This window comes from Sciurus vulgaris (genome assembly GCF_902686455.1).
Source record: "Sciurus vulgaris genome assembly, chromosome: 18".
Classification (NCBI taxonomy): Eukaryota; Metazoa; Chordata; class Mammalia; order Rodentia; family Sciuridae; genus Sciurus; species Sciurus vulgaris.
Genome location: NC_136479.1, coordinates 12,024,326 through 12,045,845, shown reverse-complemented (window position 1 = coordinate 12,045,845; position 21,520 = coordinate 12,024,326). Strand labels below are relative to the sequence as shown.

The following is a 21,520-nucleotide window of genomic DNA, read 5'->3' as shown; positions in this document are numbered from 1 at the left end:
TGGCTCTCGTCTCTAAGTGTCCCTTCCATCCGTGAGATGAGCCATTTCGCAGGACTTCTTTCATTCCTTCTGCAAATATTTGTTCTACCAGAGGCAGAAGAGATGGGCAAGGTGTTTCCGTCCTGCAGCGCGGCCAGTGTGGGCAGCTAAGGCGCAACAGAGGATGGTGGCCACACCTGGGCACCACTGAACGTGCTGGGCGGGGCGGGGATGGGGCAGCCCAGGTGCCTGCTGGCCCCAGGTGCACTGTGGGCACGCCCTCTGCATTGCTGCGTGATGACTCACCCCTCACTCCTTGGGAAGTGGGGCAGGCAGGGGACCTGTCACTGCTCCCTGGGATCCAGCCCCAGGTGGGGGGGGCACCCAGGGGGAACCTGGTGCACAGAGGCTTACAGGGAGGACTCTTAGCTCAACACCTGGAGGAGAGGCAGCTTATCTCAGCCCCAGCCTCCCCCTCAGGCCGCCCTGAAGTGGAGGTGAACCTTAGAATTGAGGGGGTCGGCACTGAATGCAGCCTGGCCCCAACCGAGGTCGGGACCTGGGCATGGGAGGGCAACCGTGTGCACCTGGACAACATGGTGTTGAGCTTCCTTTAGCTCAACACCATTCCCTTTGCTCCCCAAATTAGATTTGAGAAGGGCCTGATCTAGCCAGCGGAGAGTTAAGAAGTCATGCTTGTAAACTTTGACGTGAAGAATGAGTGGAAATTACCAAGAGCAGGAGAGAACTCACAGGAGGAAGGAAGGGCTGGGTGAGGGGGAGGGGACAGAAGGGGGAGGGAGAAGGAGAGAGAGAGGTGGAGAGTGTCTCTTGCAGGTAACTAAGCAGAGTGCAGTGAACTTGGGGTGCAGCGCCACTTAACCATTTACTCCCAAGTGACTCAGATTCTCTGAACCTCAGTTTCTTTGTCTATAACACAGGGATGGTCCCCACCTGTCTCAGGTGCTTTTTGGATGACAAGAAAGAACATGCATGCACACACGCACACACACACACACACACACACACACACATGCACGCACCATGAGAGTTTTATAAATGTCCATTGTTCTTATTATTACTGGTATTGTCCAGAAAATAATGGTTGATTCATTAATAATATAACCCTTGCCTGGAAAAATGATGGAAGAAGAATTTGGGAGTTGGCAAATTTTTCTTTAAAGTGCCAGATAGAACACTTTAAGCTTCTGAGCTTTCTTGCAACTTTTCAACTTTTTTCCATCCTGGGTGGAAACTGCCAGAGACAATGTATCAAAAGAGAGCTGAGCTGTGTTCTAAGGAGACCGCATTTACAAAGAGGTGTGAGTCCCATCTGCCATCATCCAAATTAACCTGTCACTAGAGAAGACCCTATTTCAAGTCCCTTCTGTGCATAGCACTCTGTATGTAGGGAGGAACTTGCCTGGAATGTTCTTTGCCCACATAACATACCACATTCAATTTCACTGTTGCATAACAGTAAAATGAAGTGAGATGCCAATGATGATGTTCTTTGTGCAAATAACTCATCAATTCAGATTCCAAGAAGTTTGTTGCCATTTCTTCCCCTTGAGACCTAGATCTGCCAGGGAAACGAAGCTCATAATTGCTGTCATCAGGAATCACATAAGGACTCTGACTTTATCTCAACACCACCCTCTTCCCCACCCCAGATGGGTATACAGCTGACACACCATGGAAATGTTTATTTATCGGGACTCTGCATGTGGGTTCCATATCCATGGACTCAACAGACTGAGTACCAAAAATATTTGGTAAAAAACTATGTCTGCACTGAACATATACAGACCTTTTTTCTTATTGTTATTTGTCAGACAATGTAGTACAACAACTAATCACATAGCATTTACATTGTATAAGGTATTACAAGTCATCTAGGGATGTATAGAGGGATGTATAGAAGCATATAGAAGGATGTGAGCAGGTTACATGCAAATGCCATGCCATTTTTTTTTTTTTTTTTTTTTTTTCAGTGCTGGGGATTGAACCCAGGGCCTTGTGCTTGCAAGGCAAGCACTTTACCAACTGAGCTACCTCCCCAGACCAATGCCATGCCATTTTATGTACAAGACTCACTTAAGCATCCCCGGGATGCTAGTATCTGCAAGCATCCTGGAGGCAATCCCCAATATATAAAGAGGGTCAACTGCATATTAAAGCAATTGTCCTAGTGTATTTTAAGCCAAAAGGCAACCCAGCACAGTGGTGCACAACTGTAATCCCAGTGGCTCTGAAGGCTGAGGCGGGAGGATCGGAGGCTTGAGGCCAGCCTCAGCAATGAGGCCAACAGGCAGATCCTGAGACCAGGACTTACATGCAGATAATTTGTTCTGGCATGGGTCAATGGTTGGTTCCTTTTTATTACCAAGCATTGCTCCATCGTGGACATCCCACAGTGCGTTTATCCAGTCACCAGTCATAAGGCATTGGGCCATTTCCAGTTTGGGGCAATTATGAGTGAATCTGCTGTTATTAGTTACTGGCTTCTGTGGAGCCTTCAGGTTTTACCTCTCTTGGGCCAACTCTGGGATTAGGACTGGGATTAGGAGGGCGCATGTAAACGCATGGATGACTTAATCAGCGATCGCCAAGTTGTTTCCCAAAGTGACTCTACCGCTTTGTGTTCCCACCAGCAACATGACAAGCTGGACAGCATTTGGCATCGTCAGTTTTTGTTTGGGCCCTTCCAATAGTTGTGCATAGCTTTGGTCTACTGTAAACAGTGCTGCAATAAACATCCTTACACACGCATCCTTTGCTATTAGGTGCGAGTAGCTCTGTAAGGATCTAAGGAACATTCTTAGAATCAGAATTGATGGGTTAAAGGGTATGAAAGGTTGATCTGATATTGCCAAACAGCCTCTGGATGGTGGAGCCAGTTTGCCTGCCCACCAATTAGCTTTGGCAGTGCCTGTCTTAACCACATCCTCGCTGGCAGCGTTTTACTCAGTTCGAGTTCATCTTTTTATTTAATCATTTTAAAGAGATGGAGGCGGGTCTCTGGATGTTGCCCAGGCTGGCCCTGAACACCTGTGTTCAAGCGATCCTCCTTTCTCAGCCTCCCAAGTCCTGGGACTACAGGAGCCCACGACCACCTCCAACAAGTACATATTTTTGAAGAAAATTATACTTGAGACAATTGCAGAGTTAGTGTCTACTTTGTAGGGTTTTAGTGAGTATTTAAAGTAAAGCTTCTAGAGCAGGATACGTAGGGGCATTTCATTTATTCATTCATTTTTAACTTTTTATTGGTTCTTTTTAGTTATACTTGACAGTAGAATACATTTTAATATAATTACACAAGCACGGAATATATCGTATTCTAATTAGGACCCCATTCTCCTGGATATACACAATGATAGGATTCACCATGGGGTATTCATGTATGTACATAGGAAAATTATGTCAGATTCATTCCATTGTCTCTCCTTTTCCTAGTCCCTCTCCCTTCCTTTCATTCCCCTTTGTCTAATCTATTGAATATCTATACTTTCCCTCTTCCCCCTTATTGTGGGTTAGCTTCCACATATTAGCAAACACATTTGACCTTTGGTTTTTGGGACTGTCTTATTTCACTTAGCATGATAGTATCCAGATCAATCCATTTACTGGCAAATGTCTTACAGTCTTTTTTTTTTTTATGATCGAGTAATACTCCATTGTGTAAATATACCACATTTTCCTTATCTAGTCATCTGTTGAAGGGCATCTAGGTTGGTTCCATAGCTTATCTATTGTGAATTGTGCTGCTATAAACATTGATGTGACTGTGTCACTGTTGTATCCTGATTTTAAATCCTTTTGATATATACTGAGGAGTGGGATAGCTGGGTCAAATGATGGTTCCATTCCCAGGTTTTTCAGGAATCTCCATATTGCTTTCCAGAGTAGTTGTACCAACAATGTTTGAGTGTACCCTTTTTCTCACATCCTCATCAACATTTATTGTTACTTGTATTCTTGATAATTCTGTCCAGCATTTTAAAGAGCACAGTTCTAGAATTTAGGTCACCCATGTCACTTATATAACCAAAGCTTTCCACTTCCCTGGTGATGCAACTGGAGTTATACTACCTCACACTCCGTTTGGGACACATCATTCCCAAGTTCCCTTTCTTCGTTTTCTAGGGATGTGAGAGCCTATTCTTTCATCAGTTATTTGCCTAAGTAGCTCTTGGATTCCATACATGCACTGCGCAATATCAAATGCTAGTGGAAGAGAGTAGGCTTGAAGAGAAAGAGCCCTGGATTCAGATCTCACCACCACCATCTGCTGGTGATCCCGGCGAGATCTCTTCAGCTATGGCAGACTCAGTTTGCGTCTCTGTAAAACGGGCGTGATCACAGGGAAATCACTGAGCTAAGGTACGTAAAGGATCTGGCAGAATGTCAGACTCACAGCCCGTGCTTAATACAGTGGTTCTCAAAGTGTGGTTTCCCAGACTAGCAGCATCACCATCGCCTGGGAACTCGACAGAAATGCGGAGCGCCCGGTCCACACCTGAGTTTTACTGACTGAGAAACTCCGAGACGTCTGTTTTAACGAGTCTTCCAAATGATATCGATGCCTATTCAAGTTTGAGAGTCACAGGCTGCACAGTGGTAACTGTCAACAGTTAGTACTCAAAGCTGCAGAGACGAGCAGCGGGCGGACGATGAGCGGCTCCGCAGGCTGAAGCCAAGCACTAAGGTGCCAGCAGCACCCACAGGTAAAGGCTTGGAACTGTCTCTGTCCCGGCTCCTCCCACCTCCCTCCTCCCGGAGCAGGACCCGCCTAGAGCGCTCGCTGATTGGTGGAGTCTCTCTGGGACTTTCGTCACTCACCCAATCTCGAAGACCATAAACTGAGAAGGGCGGGACTGGGAGCGGCGAGAACTGTGCGCCCATTGGCTACAGGCCACGCCGCGGGGCGGGGCGGAGTTAACTGTGCGCCCATTGGCTACAGGCCACGCCGCGGGGCGGGGCGGAGTTGCGCATGCGCGCGCCCAAGGCGCACCCCGGGCGGCAGTTGAAAATGGCGACTGTCACCGAGCTGAAGGCTGGTGAGTGTCCCCGGGGCAGCGTGCCAGGTGGGAAGCATCGCGCCTTCCACCTGTGAAAAGCATGGGACGAAAAGAGAGCGCGCGGAACACAGGCTGGGCCTTTGCGGGGCTCGTTCTGCGGTCTCAGGGTCTGCCGGAGCGCCCGGCAGGTGTGGCGGCCGCCGCGCGCGGGCTCTGGGAGAGACGTGGACGTCCAGGGGCAGTGTTTACACCGGCCCTGAGGCAGAGCAGGAGCCCAGGACCTGCTGGGACCTGCGCGCGCTCCCGGCCGCGCCCTAGGCCTCTGGCACGGCTTTCTGGACCCTGCCGGGGCCGGGGAGCCGGAGGCCCTGGCGGGCTCCGCACCCGGGCTGCACCGGGCGGCCAGCTCCTGGTCGCTGGCGGTAATCATGTTCGTGACTCACAGCCATCGTTGTTGTTCGCGATCCCGAACGAGTTGCTGGGTTCGCTCCCTGAGTCCTGGCAACAGCCCGTGCAGGAGGTCCTGCTTGTCCATCAAGAGAAACCGGGGTCAGAGGTTCGGAAGATTTCCTCAAAGTGCTCATATAGTTCTGGGCATGTCATTAAGAACATTTTATACCCATAACTTTGAAACAGACGTTCTGACAAGTAACAGTGAGTATACATATCGGTGCCTGAACACGGTGCTAAGCGCTGCACACGGCCCGTATGTCATCCGATGGAGTCCACGTTGCAGACTACACCCTTTGCATAGGCTGGGAAACTGAGCTGTTAAGAGGTGAAGTAGCTTGCCCAAAGTACTCTAACAGGAAGAGGCAGCGTGGGAACCCAGAAAAGATGCTCCAGGATGCCAGCTCTTAAAACAACGGGCAATAAATCTGCTTAATGGAGTAGAACCAGTCTGGTTATCAGAAACCGCAGTACCTAAGAAGCCAGTCATTGGTAGAGATGTGGATAGTAGGCAGTGGAATGTCTTTGGGAATATGATTCTGACACCGGTGATGTAAGTGTATATTTAGGACACTCTGCTGTTAAACAACCATAAAACAGACACACCTCTGTCCACCAGATAAACTGCACCTGAATCTGTGGACCCTCTTCTTGGGGAAGTACACATCACATGTAATGTCACATACAGTTTCAGAGGATTTAGATAGTTGTGATACCACAGTTGACCGGTGACGAGTTCTGCTCCCTCTAATGTTGAAGTTTAAACACTAGAGAAACACACCAAGGCAAACATATTAAGCAGGTTTTATTTAAAAGTAATAATACAGACTTCTCCCGGGAGAGAGAAGGGGGCCATGGCTGATGTTCTAAAGTCCCAAGAAGTGAATGCACCCTACATCTTTTATAGGTTAAGGTCTCTTTTGTTCTCCAGTGTCGTCGTTACCCCCCCCCCCCCTTATCTTTCCTGCCTATGTGATTAGGCCCAGTTTTGCATAAAGTGAGATGATGGGCAGGGGGAGGGCCAAGGGGGCCAAGGTGGTTCAGGCAGGTAAGGGCCCAGGGGGCATTAATTAGCTTCTCCTTGTCTGTGGTCTCTGACAAGGGCAGGTAAATTTGGTTATCAATGGGCTCTGCAGCTCCTTGACATTCCATTCTCCCAGGGCAGTCTCCAACTTCCAGAGGCAGATGGCTTTCATGGCCTCCATTTCCTCGATTTGACCCGATCCCCTATTTCTACACTAACTGCCTGTCCCCAATTCTGGCTTCAGTTGGTGGGGCTTAAGCCAGGTCAACAACCTCTTTCTGAAGGAGTTTTTATGGCAGAGTGTTCTCAGCATAACAATAAAGAGCAGGGAAAATGATATGGATTTAAGTGACGGCGATTTACTCTTGAAAAAGGGCCCCTTTTCTCTGCTTCTCCCAATTCTGAATGTGCTTTGTGTCCAAGAGAAACTCGATGAAGACTTGTTTACCAACTGTCTTACATTTTATGAACCTTTTACCTTTTTAAAAGCACTCATAACTGCCTTTAGAAAAACAAAACAAAAAAGCCCCAAACACCTTTTCATTCAGAATGGGCCATCCCCTAAAGGAATCAAAGGCTTTTATACAAAAAACATGACACCTGCCTGTCTTAATGGAGTATAGTTTTCTTGAATCACCTTTCCGGACTAGAGGGTGCTAGTGATGCAGGGTCACTTGCAGGGTCAGATACTCTTGAACATGTTTGAGACTGGGGAGGTAGGCTCAGGTCCTGGTCAGCTATTTCCCGTTTCTTCCTCTGTTTGTAGTCTGGGAGAATGTTGCAGACTACAGCCCCTGACCATGAAGAGGCTCTCAGGATAAGCTTGAATTTGTTCAACTACAGTGAGAGTAAATCATTATAACTTAGGAACTTTTATTTTTTATTACAAGCATGGTTTGTGACAGTTATTGTTTTCAACCAATTTGTCACCTTGTTTAGATCAAGAGTTGCATTCACACCATTTACCTTTTAAACATTTTTCTTGAGAACATGCCCAACAGTGACAAAATGTACAACTGAAGCATTGCTGTTTTATATTTAACAGTTTTAAAGGACACCTTGGAAAAAAGGGGGGTGCTGGGTCATTTAAAAGCAAGGATCCGAGCTGAAGTGTTCAGTGCCCTGGACGATGATCGTGAGCCCCGGCCGACTTTGTCTCATGAAAATCTTCTAATTAATGAATTAATTCGGGAGTATTTGGAATTCAACAAATATAAGTATACAGCATCTGTCCTCACAGCAGGTAAGTGGTTGTTGTTTATCGCCTGAGGCCGAATTTTCATCTTCCCTTCCCCAATTCTCAGAACATATTTAGCCTGGAAGTCCAGTTTCATTACCAAGCAGTATCATCTGGGTGACTGGACCATAAAAATCTTATGTGCTCTTTTCACAGCTGGAACAAATTTTTACAAGGCTTAATATACTATAGGAGGACTAGCTAGAATTTCCATTACAGATCCTTTACTATTAAGAGGAAATGTTTGAAAATATAGCTAGGCATCTTGGACTTTGGCTTCCCTAGAATGAAAATATAGTGAGGTAACCAAATTTCATATTGAATGTTTAGGCTTAAAAAAAAAAACAACTGAGGTATAATTTATATACAACACAATTTACCTTTTACAGTATACAGTTCTGTAGATTTTGTCAAACATGTTCAATTGTGTACCTATCACCACAGTCACAATCAAGGTACAGAACATTTCCATCACCTCTAAAGATTTTCTGTACCCATTTGTGGCCAACCTTGTCACCCACCCCTGCCCTGACACTCATTGAGCTGTTGTTTTTCTGTTCCTGGGGTCATTCTTTTCCAGAATGTCATGAGTGGAGCCATGTTGGTACAGCCTTTTGAGTCTGCCTCCCAGTTGCTTGCATACTACACCTGAGGTTTGGCCGTGTTGGCTTTCCACTGTGAGTGGCATTATCCCTGGGGAAACAGTGTGGCCCTGCCAGCTTATCTGCTTCAGTTGATAGGCATTTGGGTGGTCTCTGGTTTGGGACAATTATGAATCAAGCCACTGTAAACATTTGCATATGAGTTTTTGTGTGGACATAAACATTCATTCTCTTGGGTAAACAGCTAAGAATGGGATTGCTGGGTTGTATGGTAAATGTATGCAGACCTTTATAAGAAAACAGGCCAGCTGTTTTCCAAAGTGACTATGCCATTTTGCTTTCCCACCAGGGAAGTGTGAGAGTTCCAGTTCTTGATATTAAGCCCAATTTTACTTTTTGGAATTATTGCCACCAAATGGATATGTTTTTTAAAAAAATGAGTTATTAGTAGTTATGTGTTTAATTCACAGGCTTCTCAGGAAATTGATTAAAGTCTAGTATTGTAATTTCGAGGCAGAAATAGCATGCTTCCAACCAAAAATTGGGATTTAAAAAGGGAACTTATGTTAAACTGTATTAAGTTTTGCATTGAACAGAATGGATACTTTGAAGTCATAAAGTCAGTTGCAGTTGGAGCTGTCTTGGTAATTCTGTCATTATTCTCCCAAAATCTGAAAAATGTGTGTGTGTCTGGTAAGTATGGTTGTTATCAAAATCACGTTTGTTTTTAGATTAATACTCAGTGTTTTCTTAATTTTTTCCCTCCAGAATCTGGTCAACCTGCAGTTCCATTGGACAGACAATTTCTCATCCGTGAATTAAATGCCTTTGAAGAGTCAAAGGACAACACAATGTAAGGGGTTTCTTTAAAATAGCCTTTCTGATACTGTTGCACGGGAGAACTTGTCACACAGTGGTGCCTTTGTTTCTTTTTAATTCAGCAGGTCTTTACGCAGATCTAGTGTGTGCAGCACTGAGCAGAGGAGGTGGTTTCTGCTCACTAAAATTCCTGTGGCGTCAGAGGACTGAGCATCTCTCCACCGCCCCTTTTTTTTTTTGTGGCACTGGGCCTGGAACCCAGGGCCTGGTGCGTGCTGGGCAAGGGCTGCACTGACCCACAGCCCAGCCTCTTCTCAGGGCAACTCCTCGTGGTTCTTTTTTTTTTTTTTTTTTTGAGGGTAAAGAAAAGAAATATTTATTGGCTCATGTGTACTTTTTTCTTAGTTTTTAACAGATTGTTTAAGAGTAAAATTCAAATAAAATGCAACATTTAATATAACAATCAAATAAGGGTATAATGAAAAAATGATTTTTACAAGCATACATGTATTTATGTTTTAAACTAAGGGTTATTTTAACAGAATCAAAAGATCAAAAACCTTTCAGAGTAAACATGTTATAGTAACCTGGGGTTACTTTATTATTAAACGGAGAATTTTTTAAAGTAAAAGAATTAGCTCATGTAACTGAAAACTCAGTAGTTGAGGTGCTTGAACACAGTGCTGGGGTAACTGTCCTCAAGGATCTCTCTTCCATTTGATGTCTGCTCTCATGTCCTTTGTGTTCATCACAGTCTCAAGGAAACCCTCCACACAAGCATGGTGGAAAAGCAGTTCTCTGGAACCCCAGAATTTCACAGTGTGTTTAGTCCTTGACTCAGAGAGAGACAAATTGTCTTTTTCAGCAGTCAGTCACCTCAGGACTTGGATAATCTCCATATGGAGCATGTCTCCACATTCAGCCTGGTGTTACCTTGGGAAAGTTTGAGTTATTTGAATGGCCAGTCTAGGTAGTAAGCTCATTTGTAAGGCAAAGGGTAGGGCCAGCTAATGAAAGGAATAAAAAACTCATTTAGAGTCAGAAAGACACTTCCAGGAACAGTACATTTGGTTCCTTGTCAGGTCTGTTGGGTGCTTTCATCTTGCCCTCACTCAGAGTTAGCCACTCCTGTGTGTCTCATGCTTAAGTCTGAGCTCGTTGACGGCAAGCATCAACAGAGGTTCAACCAGTCGGAGCCTAAGCAACAACAGTTAGCTGTGTGAAGAACCTTCATGGACAGGATGAGTGAAACAGAAACCAAGGTCAGCATGTAGTTAAAGTAATGTTCTTTCAGGCCTTTCCAAACTCCATGAATGAAACTTGATATTTTTCAACAATTTAGGGAAATCGAACATCCCTTAAATGAAGGGACATAAATGACACCCAAAGTGCTGCAAATATTGACTTTGGGTAAGGAATTTACAAATACAGAATATATAAATGAAGATTAATTATTGTTATTATCTGGTTCTTTACAGAAAAGTTTGCCAGCCCCTATATTTATAGTGTATAAATATAATTAATATTTAAAAACTATTTAAAAGATTATTTTCCCTATGTCATCAATAATATCTGTATGTTTGGGAAAAATAGGTATCTGTAAGGGACTCTAAACATCAAATGAAAGAGAAAAAGGTAAAGACAGCTTTCTTTGTAGAAGAAAATGAGATAAAAATGTTTTATTTGACTTGATGCATGAATTCTGCATTAAATACATTTACAATATTTAGTTTAGTTTAGTTTAGATTTGTTTTGGTATTGGGATTGAATCCAGGGGCACTTGACCACTGAGCCATATCGCCAGTCCTATTTTGTATTTTATTTAGAGACAGGGTCTCACTGAGTTGCTTAGGGCCTTGCTTTTTGCTGAGGTTGGCTTTGAACTCACGAACCTCCTCCTGCCTCAGCCTCCTGAGCTGCTGGGGTTATATTTGTGCACCACTGTGCCAAGCCCCACAATATTTAGTTTTGATGGGAATTTTTATAGTATGATGTTTTTCTTTCAGTTCAAAGTCATTTTTATTTCACCTGCCTTAGACAGGTGAAATAAGACAGCAACATCATTAGAATTAATACATCTTCATGGCACAAAGGATAGTCATTAGTAGGATAATATTGACATAGCTCTCCAGTCACCAAGCCATGGAGCCAGCACCCTGGTCCCTGATGAGAAGCAGTATGGGAAGTGACAGAACAGCATCCCAGGTGAACTGAAGCACAATCAGCAAGCACTGGCTGCTGTTCTGCAATGGAGGCATGGGCCTGAGGGCTGGTGGGCCAGGCAGAGGTGAGCCAGGGCAAACTGACCAGTCACCCCATGGCAGCCCAGACTACACATGGTTTAGATGCCCACCGCGAAAGTGCACTCCACACAGGCACTGCAGCTCCAGACATCTCACTGAGCATGCACAATTTCAATGACTTCAACCTCCTGCTTCCCAAAGTAGGGGTGAGGAATGGAAGTAAGGCAAACCAGAATGGAATTCAGGGATAACCAATAGCTTTAGTCTTTTTCCATACCCTAATTAGTATAAGTTTGGACCAATAGCAGTGACCCAAGTGCTATACAAACCCCTAGACTGGCACACTTGGATGGAGAAAATCTGCTCTTGGGTCTCTTCTTGCACTGTGAGAGTTTTGTTCCTGTTTCTATTCAATAAGTCCTATTCTTATACTTACCCACACTGTTGTCTGTGGATTTTATTCTCCCAATATATGAGACAAGCACCTGAGCCATGGCTTTGATATTTGTAGAAAGGACCTCCTCTGGGTTCCTCTTTAGGAAAACAGTAGAGACTCTTCACTTTTGCCTGCAAATGTCCAATGAGTAGCTAAAAGGATTAAAGACTTGGCATCTCTCTGTTTCCATTTCACATCCATCTCCTTTGCTCAGAGTAACCTCAGGCCTCCCAAACTTCCAAGGCAGTAAAACACTCCACAGCACTGGATTAATTGCTAGTCTCCTCGTGGTTCTTAATTTTTGCTCTTCTTCTAAGGCTTTGTTCTTCCTGTTGTTTCCTTCCTCTTCACACTTGTCTCTTCAGCTCAGGAAGAACTCAGATTGCTTCTCTCCCAAGAATAACAGCAGCCACAGGCCTCTGCCAGCCCACCCCCGGTTCCCGCTCATCCCCTTCGCTGCCCGCCCACTGCTTTCATTTGCTCTCACTCTCTTGCCCTCTCTGCATCTTAAGTTCTCTCCTCAGGTTGATCCACCCTGTGCCTGGAGGAGGGCGGCCACTTTCTGGTGGTTAGTTTTTTCCAGAGGCCCCTAGTGGGAGGAAGAGGAGCTGTGCCCAGAAGGCCTGAGTCCCTGTGCTGATCAAAGCAGCCTGCCCCAGCACCTTTCTTTGAAGGCTATGTCTTCTCTTTCTAAAAACTTGTGGGATTGTTGATTCTCCCTCATGGTGCAATTGTGTTTGTTTTACCATAAATGTTTTAACTTACATGCCAGTTGAATTAACTCCCTCTGGCCTTGGTGAAGTTGGTGCCAGGATAATGTGCTGCCTGACCCTGTCCTTCGGATTGGGAGAGGCCCTAGGACCAAGAGTGGGTGTATGTGGATTTCTGATTTAAGAAGCTCAATTTTACTTGAGTTTCTGCAGCATTTTATAACATTGGCTTTTCTTAAAATGCTTTTTAAAAGTCATTTGTTTCTTATGACTCTTTACTGTCTTAGTTTCCAGGACTTCCTCACAGTGCTCTCAGTTTTCTTGGACTCTTCGGGGCTCCTTCCGATCGCCCCACGCCCACCTCTTCTCTGCTTTCACTCCCCCTTGTGCTCACCTCCTCGTCTGGGACTCCTGAGTCTTCAGCAGTGATGCCATGTGGTGGTGACTCTGCTTTAAATCTGAGCTGCAGGCCAGATTCCTACTGGCATCTCAACACAGCACGTCCAGAAACCAAATATGGTGTCTTTATCTCCTCAGACCCCCTTAGAGGCTCCTCACACACCGCTCAGGTCTAACTCAGAGTCCTCCTGCGCTGCTGGCTCTCTCCTCTCTCTCCCTGTCCCTCCACACATCACACTGCTAGTGCCTCTTTTGCTACTCCTGTCCATTCTCGCCCTGCACCACACTGCTCAGGAACCATCTGACTAGTTTTTTTAATCTCCAGTCACTTTCTTTTCCAACTTGTTTTATCTTGCCAGCTGTCTTTTAAAAGAGTTGTTACATTGTTTAAAAAAAATTTTTTACGAGTTTCTGTTGAAGACAGGATGAGACCCCAGTGCCTTAGCATAGAGGGCAAGCCCATCTTCCTACCTGTCTCTGGTGGGGTGGCTCACACTACGCCATGCATCGTCCCTGGATCACACCTTGTGACAACAGGCCCCTCTGCCTTTGCACCAGCTGTCCCTTAGCCTCGCAGCCAGGATTGCTTCCTTCTCCCTCTCACTTCCTGTGGGAGCATCTTTTGTCATCCTGGCCCTGTTCAGATGTTAACTCCTTTTTGACATTTTTTCTTCCTCTTCTGTCCAAGTTTCTGTGTTTCTTTAAGATTTGATTTGTACTATTGTTATACATGTATTTCATTTTTTCTTAGAGCTACCTGTTTACTTGTTCATCTACTGGACAGGAATCTTTAAGAAAAAAGAATATGTGACATTCATTTCTATCTGTCATGGTATGTCACAGTGTTCTCTACATATATGAATCCCAAATAAAATGCTATTGCACTGAATTTCAATTACCCAGAAAATTATTAACTATATAAAATAAGGTATATTTTGAAAAAGCACTTCTTAGCTTAGTTCCATTGATATATATTTTCTTTGAAGTTCTTATGTGAACAGTAAATGACTGTAGAAGGCTTTAGCAGCAAAATTAGGCTGACTAGAAAGAAGATAATTGCCATTACACTATATTTTGAATCTAGAATAAGTGTAAAATAAGTGTAAATAAGTGTAAGTGGGGCTAATGCACTAGTGGAACATTGTTACAGAAACACGTTCACCTAGTAAAGTGGTTGTTTCAACTCTGGTTTCAGCAGTAGCATTCGCTGAGCTCCGCTGGGGAGGCTCGACTCTGGTGGAAAGGCTGGGTGAGCATGAGGCGAAGTGGGTGACGAGCATCTCGAGGTGACGTACCTCTGAACCGCCAGGAGCTCCTGCAGGCAGAGCAGTGGCTGCAGAGGTTAGGACGGGTCTCCTCAGTAGGAGGGCAGGGTGTCTTCAGCCCAGTGAAAGCTCAGGCCACCCCCGCAGACACCCACTGTGGACACTGTGCCTTGCAGCCCATCAGATTGATGCTGTGCCTTTGAATGGTGTCAGTGTGTATTTTCTTCTGCCTATATAAGGGATCTCTTTTGCCACTTGCTTTTTATTCCAGTGTTTTCTTTACAAGGTTATAAGTTGTTTCAGATGTACAGAGAAGTACTGGGTGAGGCGGGACATCTGAGTTCCTCTCAGGCTTGGAACATTATACTTTGAGTCTTTTAACTACATAAATATTAGGGATATCTTTGAAGGCCACTGTCCTGTCCCTATCTCCCCTGGCAAAACTCTGTTTCCACTTTCTGCTTTAAACAACTGAGTGTTCATGTACCATAATTGATGGGCACATGCTCTGCTCTTCTTCTTTTTTTTTTTTTTTTGCTTTGACATCTTTTTTTATTCTTTTCTTATTTTATTGGTTTTTAAATTTTTTTTATTCTTACACACTGCATTTTGATTTGTCGTACACAAATGCGGTACAACTATTTGTTTCTATGGTTGTACACGCTGTAGATCCACACCGTTCGTGTAGTCACACGTGTACATAGGGTGACGATGTCTGTCTGCATGTGCTCTTCATGATGGACATTTAGGTTGTTTCCAGTGTTGCTATTGCAAGAGATACTGCAGTGGATGTTGGTTCACTTAAAAGTGTCCAAGAACCCTTTACGTGTCAGGCACTGTTGTAGGCACTGCAGATATAGCAGTAAGCATTGTTTTCTGCAGTGCTGTCTGGGACTCAGCTGTTTCCCAAGTGAGATCCGCAGAACATCTGTCCTGTAGGAGTCACCACACCAGGGATTTTGAGCAGAAAGCACCATACCACATCCCCTCTTGGAGATTCATAATCACCTTATTAGGGCAGTTGCTCTGAGAAATCCTGCAGTAAAAGAGCCTTTGTTACTTAACCCATGGTCTCCAAACCTGTTTGACAGAGGACCTATTTTGGCATAAGTATTCACATCCTGCAGAGCTAGAGTTCATGGGTATAGTTAATCACTGTACTTAAACGTTGAATTGTTAGACAAAACAGTGGGTAACACACTAGATGGCATACATTTTGACAAATTTTGAAAAGTATAAAAAAATGGTACAGTTGAAATAGTGAGAGGAGTCTACATGTGACTTGGGACGGGCAGTGAGGTGAGGCGACGTCCAGTCTCGGACGTCAGTTTGCCCATAGTGCTTGGGAACAAACAGCAGGTACGGTCTTCCTGGTTCTTGGTAGTTTTGAGATACTAGCTGCAGATGAGAGTATTAAGAAGTAAGTTGATGGCTTTATTTCCAAAGTTAGGGAAGCTCTTCGAGCTTTGCTTCCTCAGACTTTGGCGATTTGTATTTGCCAAGTTTGCCATTGCCATGTACCCCCTGTGTTATTTACTTAGTACAGATGTACCCTCGAGGCCTGCTGTGTCTTGAAAAGCCAGAAGTTGCCATAGATAATATTAGGTCAAGCCATGCCACTAAACGAGTTTGTGCCAATTTTGTGAAGAAAATTCCAGTTTTCAAGGGGTTTGACTTCTCAGTGTTGTACATGAGACTGTACTTTTCTTTAATGATCTTTTTAAGAGATTCATTTTTAAAAAAGTGGATCTTAATATCTGTGAAATTGCAAGTTAAATGTGTTAGTTATCTGCAGATTAAAATACCTAACTTTTTAAAGATTTCAATCTTATGTCAATTTCATCTATGTTTAAAATATAAGAATTTAAACATTTAACAATCATCTGAACAAATTGATAATTGGGGAAAGGTTGGCTTAAAGTAAGCAAGAGACCCCTTTTTTTTTTTTTTTTTTGCGGTGCTGGGGATTGAACTCAGGGCCTTGTGCTTGTGAGGCAAGCGCTCTACCAACTGAGCTATGTCCCCAGCCCCAGGAGACACGTTTTATACTCCTAGATGATGCCTGCCTAAGGAAGGGTTGGGGCACCTTTTAAAGAAACTTCGTTTCCTGCTTTCCTGATAGCATAGAAAAATTGCTTTGATATGCAGTTATTTATTGCTGCCTAAGCAATTTCCCCAGAATCTGGGGGCTTAAAACGAATATTTGTTATTGTCTGCAGCATATTTGGGAAATGGGCTGAGCTGGGTGAGTCTTCCTGGGGTCCCTCCTGAGGCTGCAGTCTTCTGAAGGCTTAACTGGGGCTGGAAGATCTGCTTCTAGCCAGCTCCCAGGCGCCCTGTTGTTGGAAGGAGGCCTCAGTCCTTGCCCTTGGTTCCTGTGGGGCTGCTGGAGAGTCCTCAGGAGTCCGCCTTTTCCCAAGAGAGCAAGCAGGGAGCTGGACACTGTCATGTACCTCCTTCTTCTGTTTGTGGGGAGTGAGACCAGCTCACAGGGAGGACAGTTAGGCGACAGTTTCAAAGGGCTTGTTTATGCTTTGAACCGTACCAACCAATTGGTAGGTGGATATCTCAAAAATAAATGTAGTAATTGTATTTTCAAGGATGAAATGAAAACATTTCTGTATTGTCAGCAGAGCAGCTTTCATTCATGCAAAGATAAAGTATAAACTTTCTTACTCTCTGAGTTGTGGTTTTCTCATTTACAAATTGACAATAATGATCATGACCTCACAGAATGATGAGGATTCAGTGAAAACAAGGTCCAAGTGTTTTGTGAACTGTGTATTAGCCTTTAGAACAGGAGTTATTATACCCAGCTGGTGCAGTGTCCTGTATGTGTGCCTAGTGCGTGCCAGGCATAGCCCTGAACACGTGTGTGAACTCATTCAGTGCACGGTGGTCGGGACACAGGCCTATGCTGCCCTGTTTAGAGAGGAAGAGACACCGAGGAGGCCAGGAGGCTGAATCTTGCCCAAGGTCCCACAGCTGACCAGTGGCAAAGCCAGTATTTGAGCCCTGGCTGTCTGGATATGTGACTTTTTTCTGGGCCATGATTTATTCAACAGGCATTTGATGAATGAATTCCTGTAGATTATCAGACAGCATTAGATGCTGGGAAATATCATACTGGCCTTGGAGTTTAAAAACTGAATTCCTATGAATTGATTGAAATGGTATTTCAGTTTAGATGGACTTTTAAATTGTTCACATGTTTTCTCTGGGTTTTAGATTTTCCTCCAAGTTAAATGGTACTTTTAAATTTAAGAGGATGAATAGTTAACAACTCAAATAATAATCACGCTATTTTTTTATTTTTATTTTTTGTTATAGGGGATTGAGCCCAGGAGTGCTTTACCACTGAGCCATATCCCCAGCCAGTTTTATTTTTTATTTTGAGACAGGATCTCACTAAATTGCTGGAGCTGGCCTCAAATTTGCGATCCTCCTGCCTCAGCCTCCTGAGTGCTGGGATTGTAGGCGCACCACCTTCCCGGCATACACAACTGGTTTTAATCTAGTGACTGACTTGGCCATTTTGCTATCAGAGGTTATCTTTTAAAGAATAGACATTTTAATTTTTCCGTTTTATGATAAGCTGATTGATGTTTTGTTTTCTTCCTGCTGTAGACCACTTTTATATGGAATTTTGGCTCATTTCTTGCATGGAACTAAGGATGGCACCCCAAACACCTTTCTGAAAGAGTCTTCACTTCAGCCTTCAAACCCAAATCTTATCAGACAGCCTCATGGAAGAAGAAAGATGGGTAGGAAGTTTCTGAGGTTCTCATTTAGCTTTAGCAAGTGTATTTCTTCCTGTGCATTTATATCTTTGAAGGAGTTTTTTCTGAGCTTTTGAGCCATAGTTTAATTTCACGTATATCTAATACGGTTAGCCTATGTTACTTAGCCTTCAAAAAATGCTTCTTGGAAAGAAAAAAGAGTAGCGGAATAATGGGAAATTTCTTAGATAAGATTTATATGCAGAAGTTTTGAAAAACCTGATTTTCACATATTTATAGTCTTTGGAACAGTTCAGATCTGTATACTGCATAAGTAGTTTTTTTGTTTTTTTGTTTTTTTACCAAAATCGTTTTTTTCTGCCAGGATTGCTGAACACAGAAGGAGAAGTCATGCATCTATGTGTCCTTTGCATTTTCAGGATTTTTTTTTTTTTTAACAGTAGATGGTAATTATTTACAAATAATGGATTCTTAGAATGACTGATCTTTTTTTTCAGAATGCTTGCTTTTTAAATGAGCTTTCAGTTGTTCTGATTGCATCAGTAACAGGGCCTCAGTGTTTTAGGTGAGTGGATAGCAGCTATGCTTTCGACTGTGGCAGAGTTCCCCTGGTCCGCTCGTAACCAGTAGTGCTTCCGTGTGGATATGTAAAGTGGAATTGCTGGTTCAAAGTGTGTGCATATTAAAAAGAACAGCACGAATTGTTAAGTTTACACACTTCCCAGGAATATGTGACAGGATCCATTTGTCCCAATGGATCTTGGTGACACATGAGCACTTGTTTACACACAGCCCCAAGACGCTGTAGTAGTCCCAGGAGGAAAGGAAGCTTCTTGAGAAATGAGCTTTTCTGGCTTCTGAGCTTTTTACAGTCAGTCTCATTAACATTCGTGCTAATGAGCAGTATTTCTTGACCAAGTTCTGTTCTGAGATGAAAGTCGCTGACTAGCTCTTGGTCTCACACCACACAGGACAGGGAGGGACAGACGGGGGGAGAGACACTTTTCATACACCACATGCTAAAGGATCGAGAATCAACTTCAAAGCAGGAAAGCAGCTTCGAATGCTTGTGCTGTGGTGAGCTGTGTAGAAGCAGCAACGAGGATGACCGCTGAACTGCTGGGACAGGAACAGTGACCTGCAAATTATTTTCTTGGCACAACTGTGACTTCTTTGTACAACAACTTGAAGAATTGTCAACCAAATAGTGCCTCGTGTTTCAGCGACACAGCCGAGCAGTCCACTCACTTTCTCAGCGCCCGCCTGCATAGCGCCAGTCTGAAGCTACGTAACTCCTACTGGATGGCATCGAGAAGTGGAAGATAAGAAAATGATATTCTGCAGACCACAGCACCTTATCACTGCACAAGCTCCTCTGGCTACAATATAGACATTAAAACAAAATTTGCAGGCTGGGGTGGTGGTCAGTGGTGAAGCGCTTGCCTAGGCATGTGTGAGACACCGGGTTCGATTCTCAGTACCACATAAAAACACATAAAGGCTCATCAACGTCTAAAAATATATTAAACAAAACAAACAAAATTTGCTTTTATTTGAAATTAAGCCCAAAGCATGCCAAGGTGAAAGCACATCTCATCAACGCTCTCAAAGTGCTACAAAAAAAATGAGCTTATATAGATACACCCACCTTTGAAAGACAGCTGGTGCATTATTGACACTTGCCATCTTGGAGGCAAAGAAGTTTTTGCTCCAAGTAAAAGACAAGATGTTTAGAGAAAACCTTCATCAGCTCAACGTTATGCAAAAATACTCCATTTTCTAAATAATATTTTTCTAGAAGACCTAATACCCTTGTGTTCTAAGGAATTTTGTTGATTTTGTTCTGTCCAACAAAGTTGCCCAAATGTGAGGGAGAGAGAGTTCCATCTGTTATCCAGTCCTGGAGAGGTCTTCGTCTCAAGGCTGATCAGCCTTTGGGGACATTCAACTCTGTGAGATGCCACCTCATCTTGAGGATTTGAAAACCAAGTGTGTATTTTGGTACTAAAACTGCATTTTTCTAATAGCTTGTCTAAATTCATATTTTCTTCCTGTTAACAGAATGCCACAGGAAGCTTCTGTCCACTGTAGCCATGTCGGGCTGGCTCTCGAGTCTTACAAAGGTAGTTCTCGTGTTGCCCTTGCTGCCTATGGATGTGGCACGGCCCGCATGGGTTCTCTCAACCTGGACACTGCTACCAGCTCGTGTTTTACTACCCTGACAAAAGGAACTGAGCAGAAGTGACCTCTTTAAAAAAATGATTTTACTTTTAATTATTAAAAATTTTTATTTGCCTTAAAAAAAAAAAAAAAAGAAGCAGCAGCAACGACTTCTTTACTATTGCTAAAGCACTACAGGGATCCCAGGAAGTCTCCTGGAGCTTTGTTGTCTTGCTTTTTGGCCTTTAAAAACATTTTCCACAGTTCAAGGAGTGTTCAAGGAGTGTCCGATTTCGGTGGGGAGATGAGAACTGTGCCCATTTTTTTCTTGCCACAAGAGGGTGCTGCTGTAGGTGCTGAAGGTTTTGTTTCTGGTGGAAGAGCCCTGGTCCCCCAGCTGCCATCGGAACCACTTGCCCTCTCTTGTCGAATTCCATTCCTTACGTATGAGAGAGGCCTGGAACTCGTCACTGGGGGTTTACTCCAGGCTGCACTCCGTTCACTGAAAGAAAGGGCAAGAAACCCTTCTGAAAAATTACAGTGAGTCCCGAGTACTAAACATTCCGATTTCCTCAGTAGGTTTAAGAAGTGCATGTTTTAGCCAGGTGCATGGTGCAGGCCTGTGATCCCAGAAACTGGGTGGCTGAGATAGGAGGATCGCAAGTTCCAGGTCAGCCTGGGAAATAGCAAGACTCTGCCTCAAAATTAAAAAATAAAAAGGGCTAGGGATGTGACTCAGTGGTAAAGCGCCCCTGGGTTCCAATCCCCAATACCAAAAAAATTTTTTTTTCATCATCTTAAACCATCTTCAGAACTTGTAAAATACTGCATGACAACACTCTAAATACATGCAGGTTTAGCCACCTCTGTGACTTGGGTAAGTGTTGACTTTTGCTTTCTGCTCATTCCAGGTGATCACCCATCAAAGGAGGGGGGCGAAGGCACCAACACTGAGGATCTCCCCCTTTGTCAAGCGGCGAAGAGATAACACTTCCATGTGGGGTATCTTTTATCTTAGAATTGTACATGTGAAATAACTTATTTATCATTCCAGTATTATCAGTATGCACCACTATTTGCATTTTGTAGAAATTTGAGTTTCTGCAAAACACGTGGCCCCTCATGTTTTACTGATTTGTGAATAAAAACTAACTCTGTCATCTAGCTTATTAGATGTGACTGAAAAGAAGATGTATGGTGTTTGCAAAGTATTTTAAAGGTCCAGAGGTTTGTGAAAAATGAAAGGGTTTCTTAGTGCTTTGTACCTTCTTCTAAAAGCTTCAGGTCTTTATCCACATGTCCTGCTCTTTGACATGTGCATTAATGAAATTTCCTTCAGGTGGAATTATGTGAATTCGTAGGAAAATTCATGACTTAATAAAACTAAAAGAATATTAAAGCCGAAAATATTTTCCTGTAAAGGTTGATTTTT

General features: G+C 43.7%; 1 protein-coding gene across 3 annotated transcripts; it reads left to right on the top strand.

Annotated features, from left to right (window-relative positions):
• The first annotated feature begins 4,911 nt into the window (after positions 1 to 4,911).
• Positions 4,912 to 21,309, top strand: CEP20 (centrosomal protein 20). Of its 3 annotated transcripts, XM_079120595.1 has the most exons (6): positions 5,070 to 5,657; positions 7,523 to 7,720; positions 9,085 to 9,169; positions 17,816 to 17,952; positions 18,426 to 18,493; positions 21,000 to 21,309. In XM_079120595.1, the coding sequence occupies exons 1-5, from the start codon at positions 5,432 to 5,434 to the stop codon at positions 18,443 to 18,445; spliced, it is 666 nt and encodes a 221-aa protein (XP_078976721.1). In that variant the 5' UTR covers positions 5,070 to 5,431; the 3' UTR covers positions 18,446 to 18,493; positions 21,000 to 21,309. The 3 variants fall into 3 exon arrangements, with proteins under 3 accessions (XP_078976722.1, XP_078976721.1, XP_078976720.1); XM_079120596.1 differs by lacking the exons at positions 5,070 to 5,657; positions 18,426 to 18,493 and adding an exon at positions 4,912 to 5,042; XM_079120594.1 differs by lacking the exon at positions 18,426 to 18,493 and having other exon boundaries at positions 5,074 to 5,657.
• Positions 21,310 to 21,520: the final 211 nt, after the last annotated feature.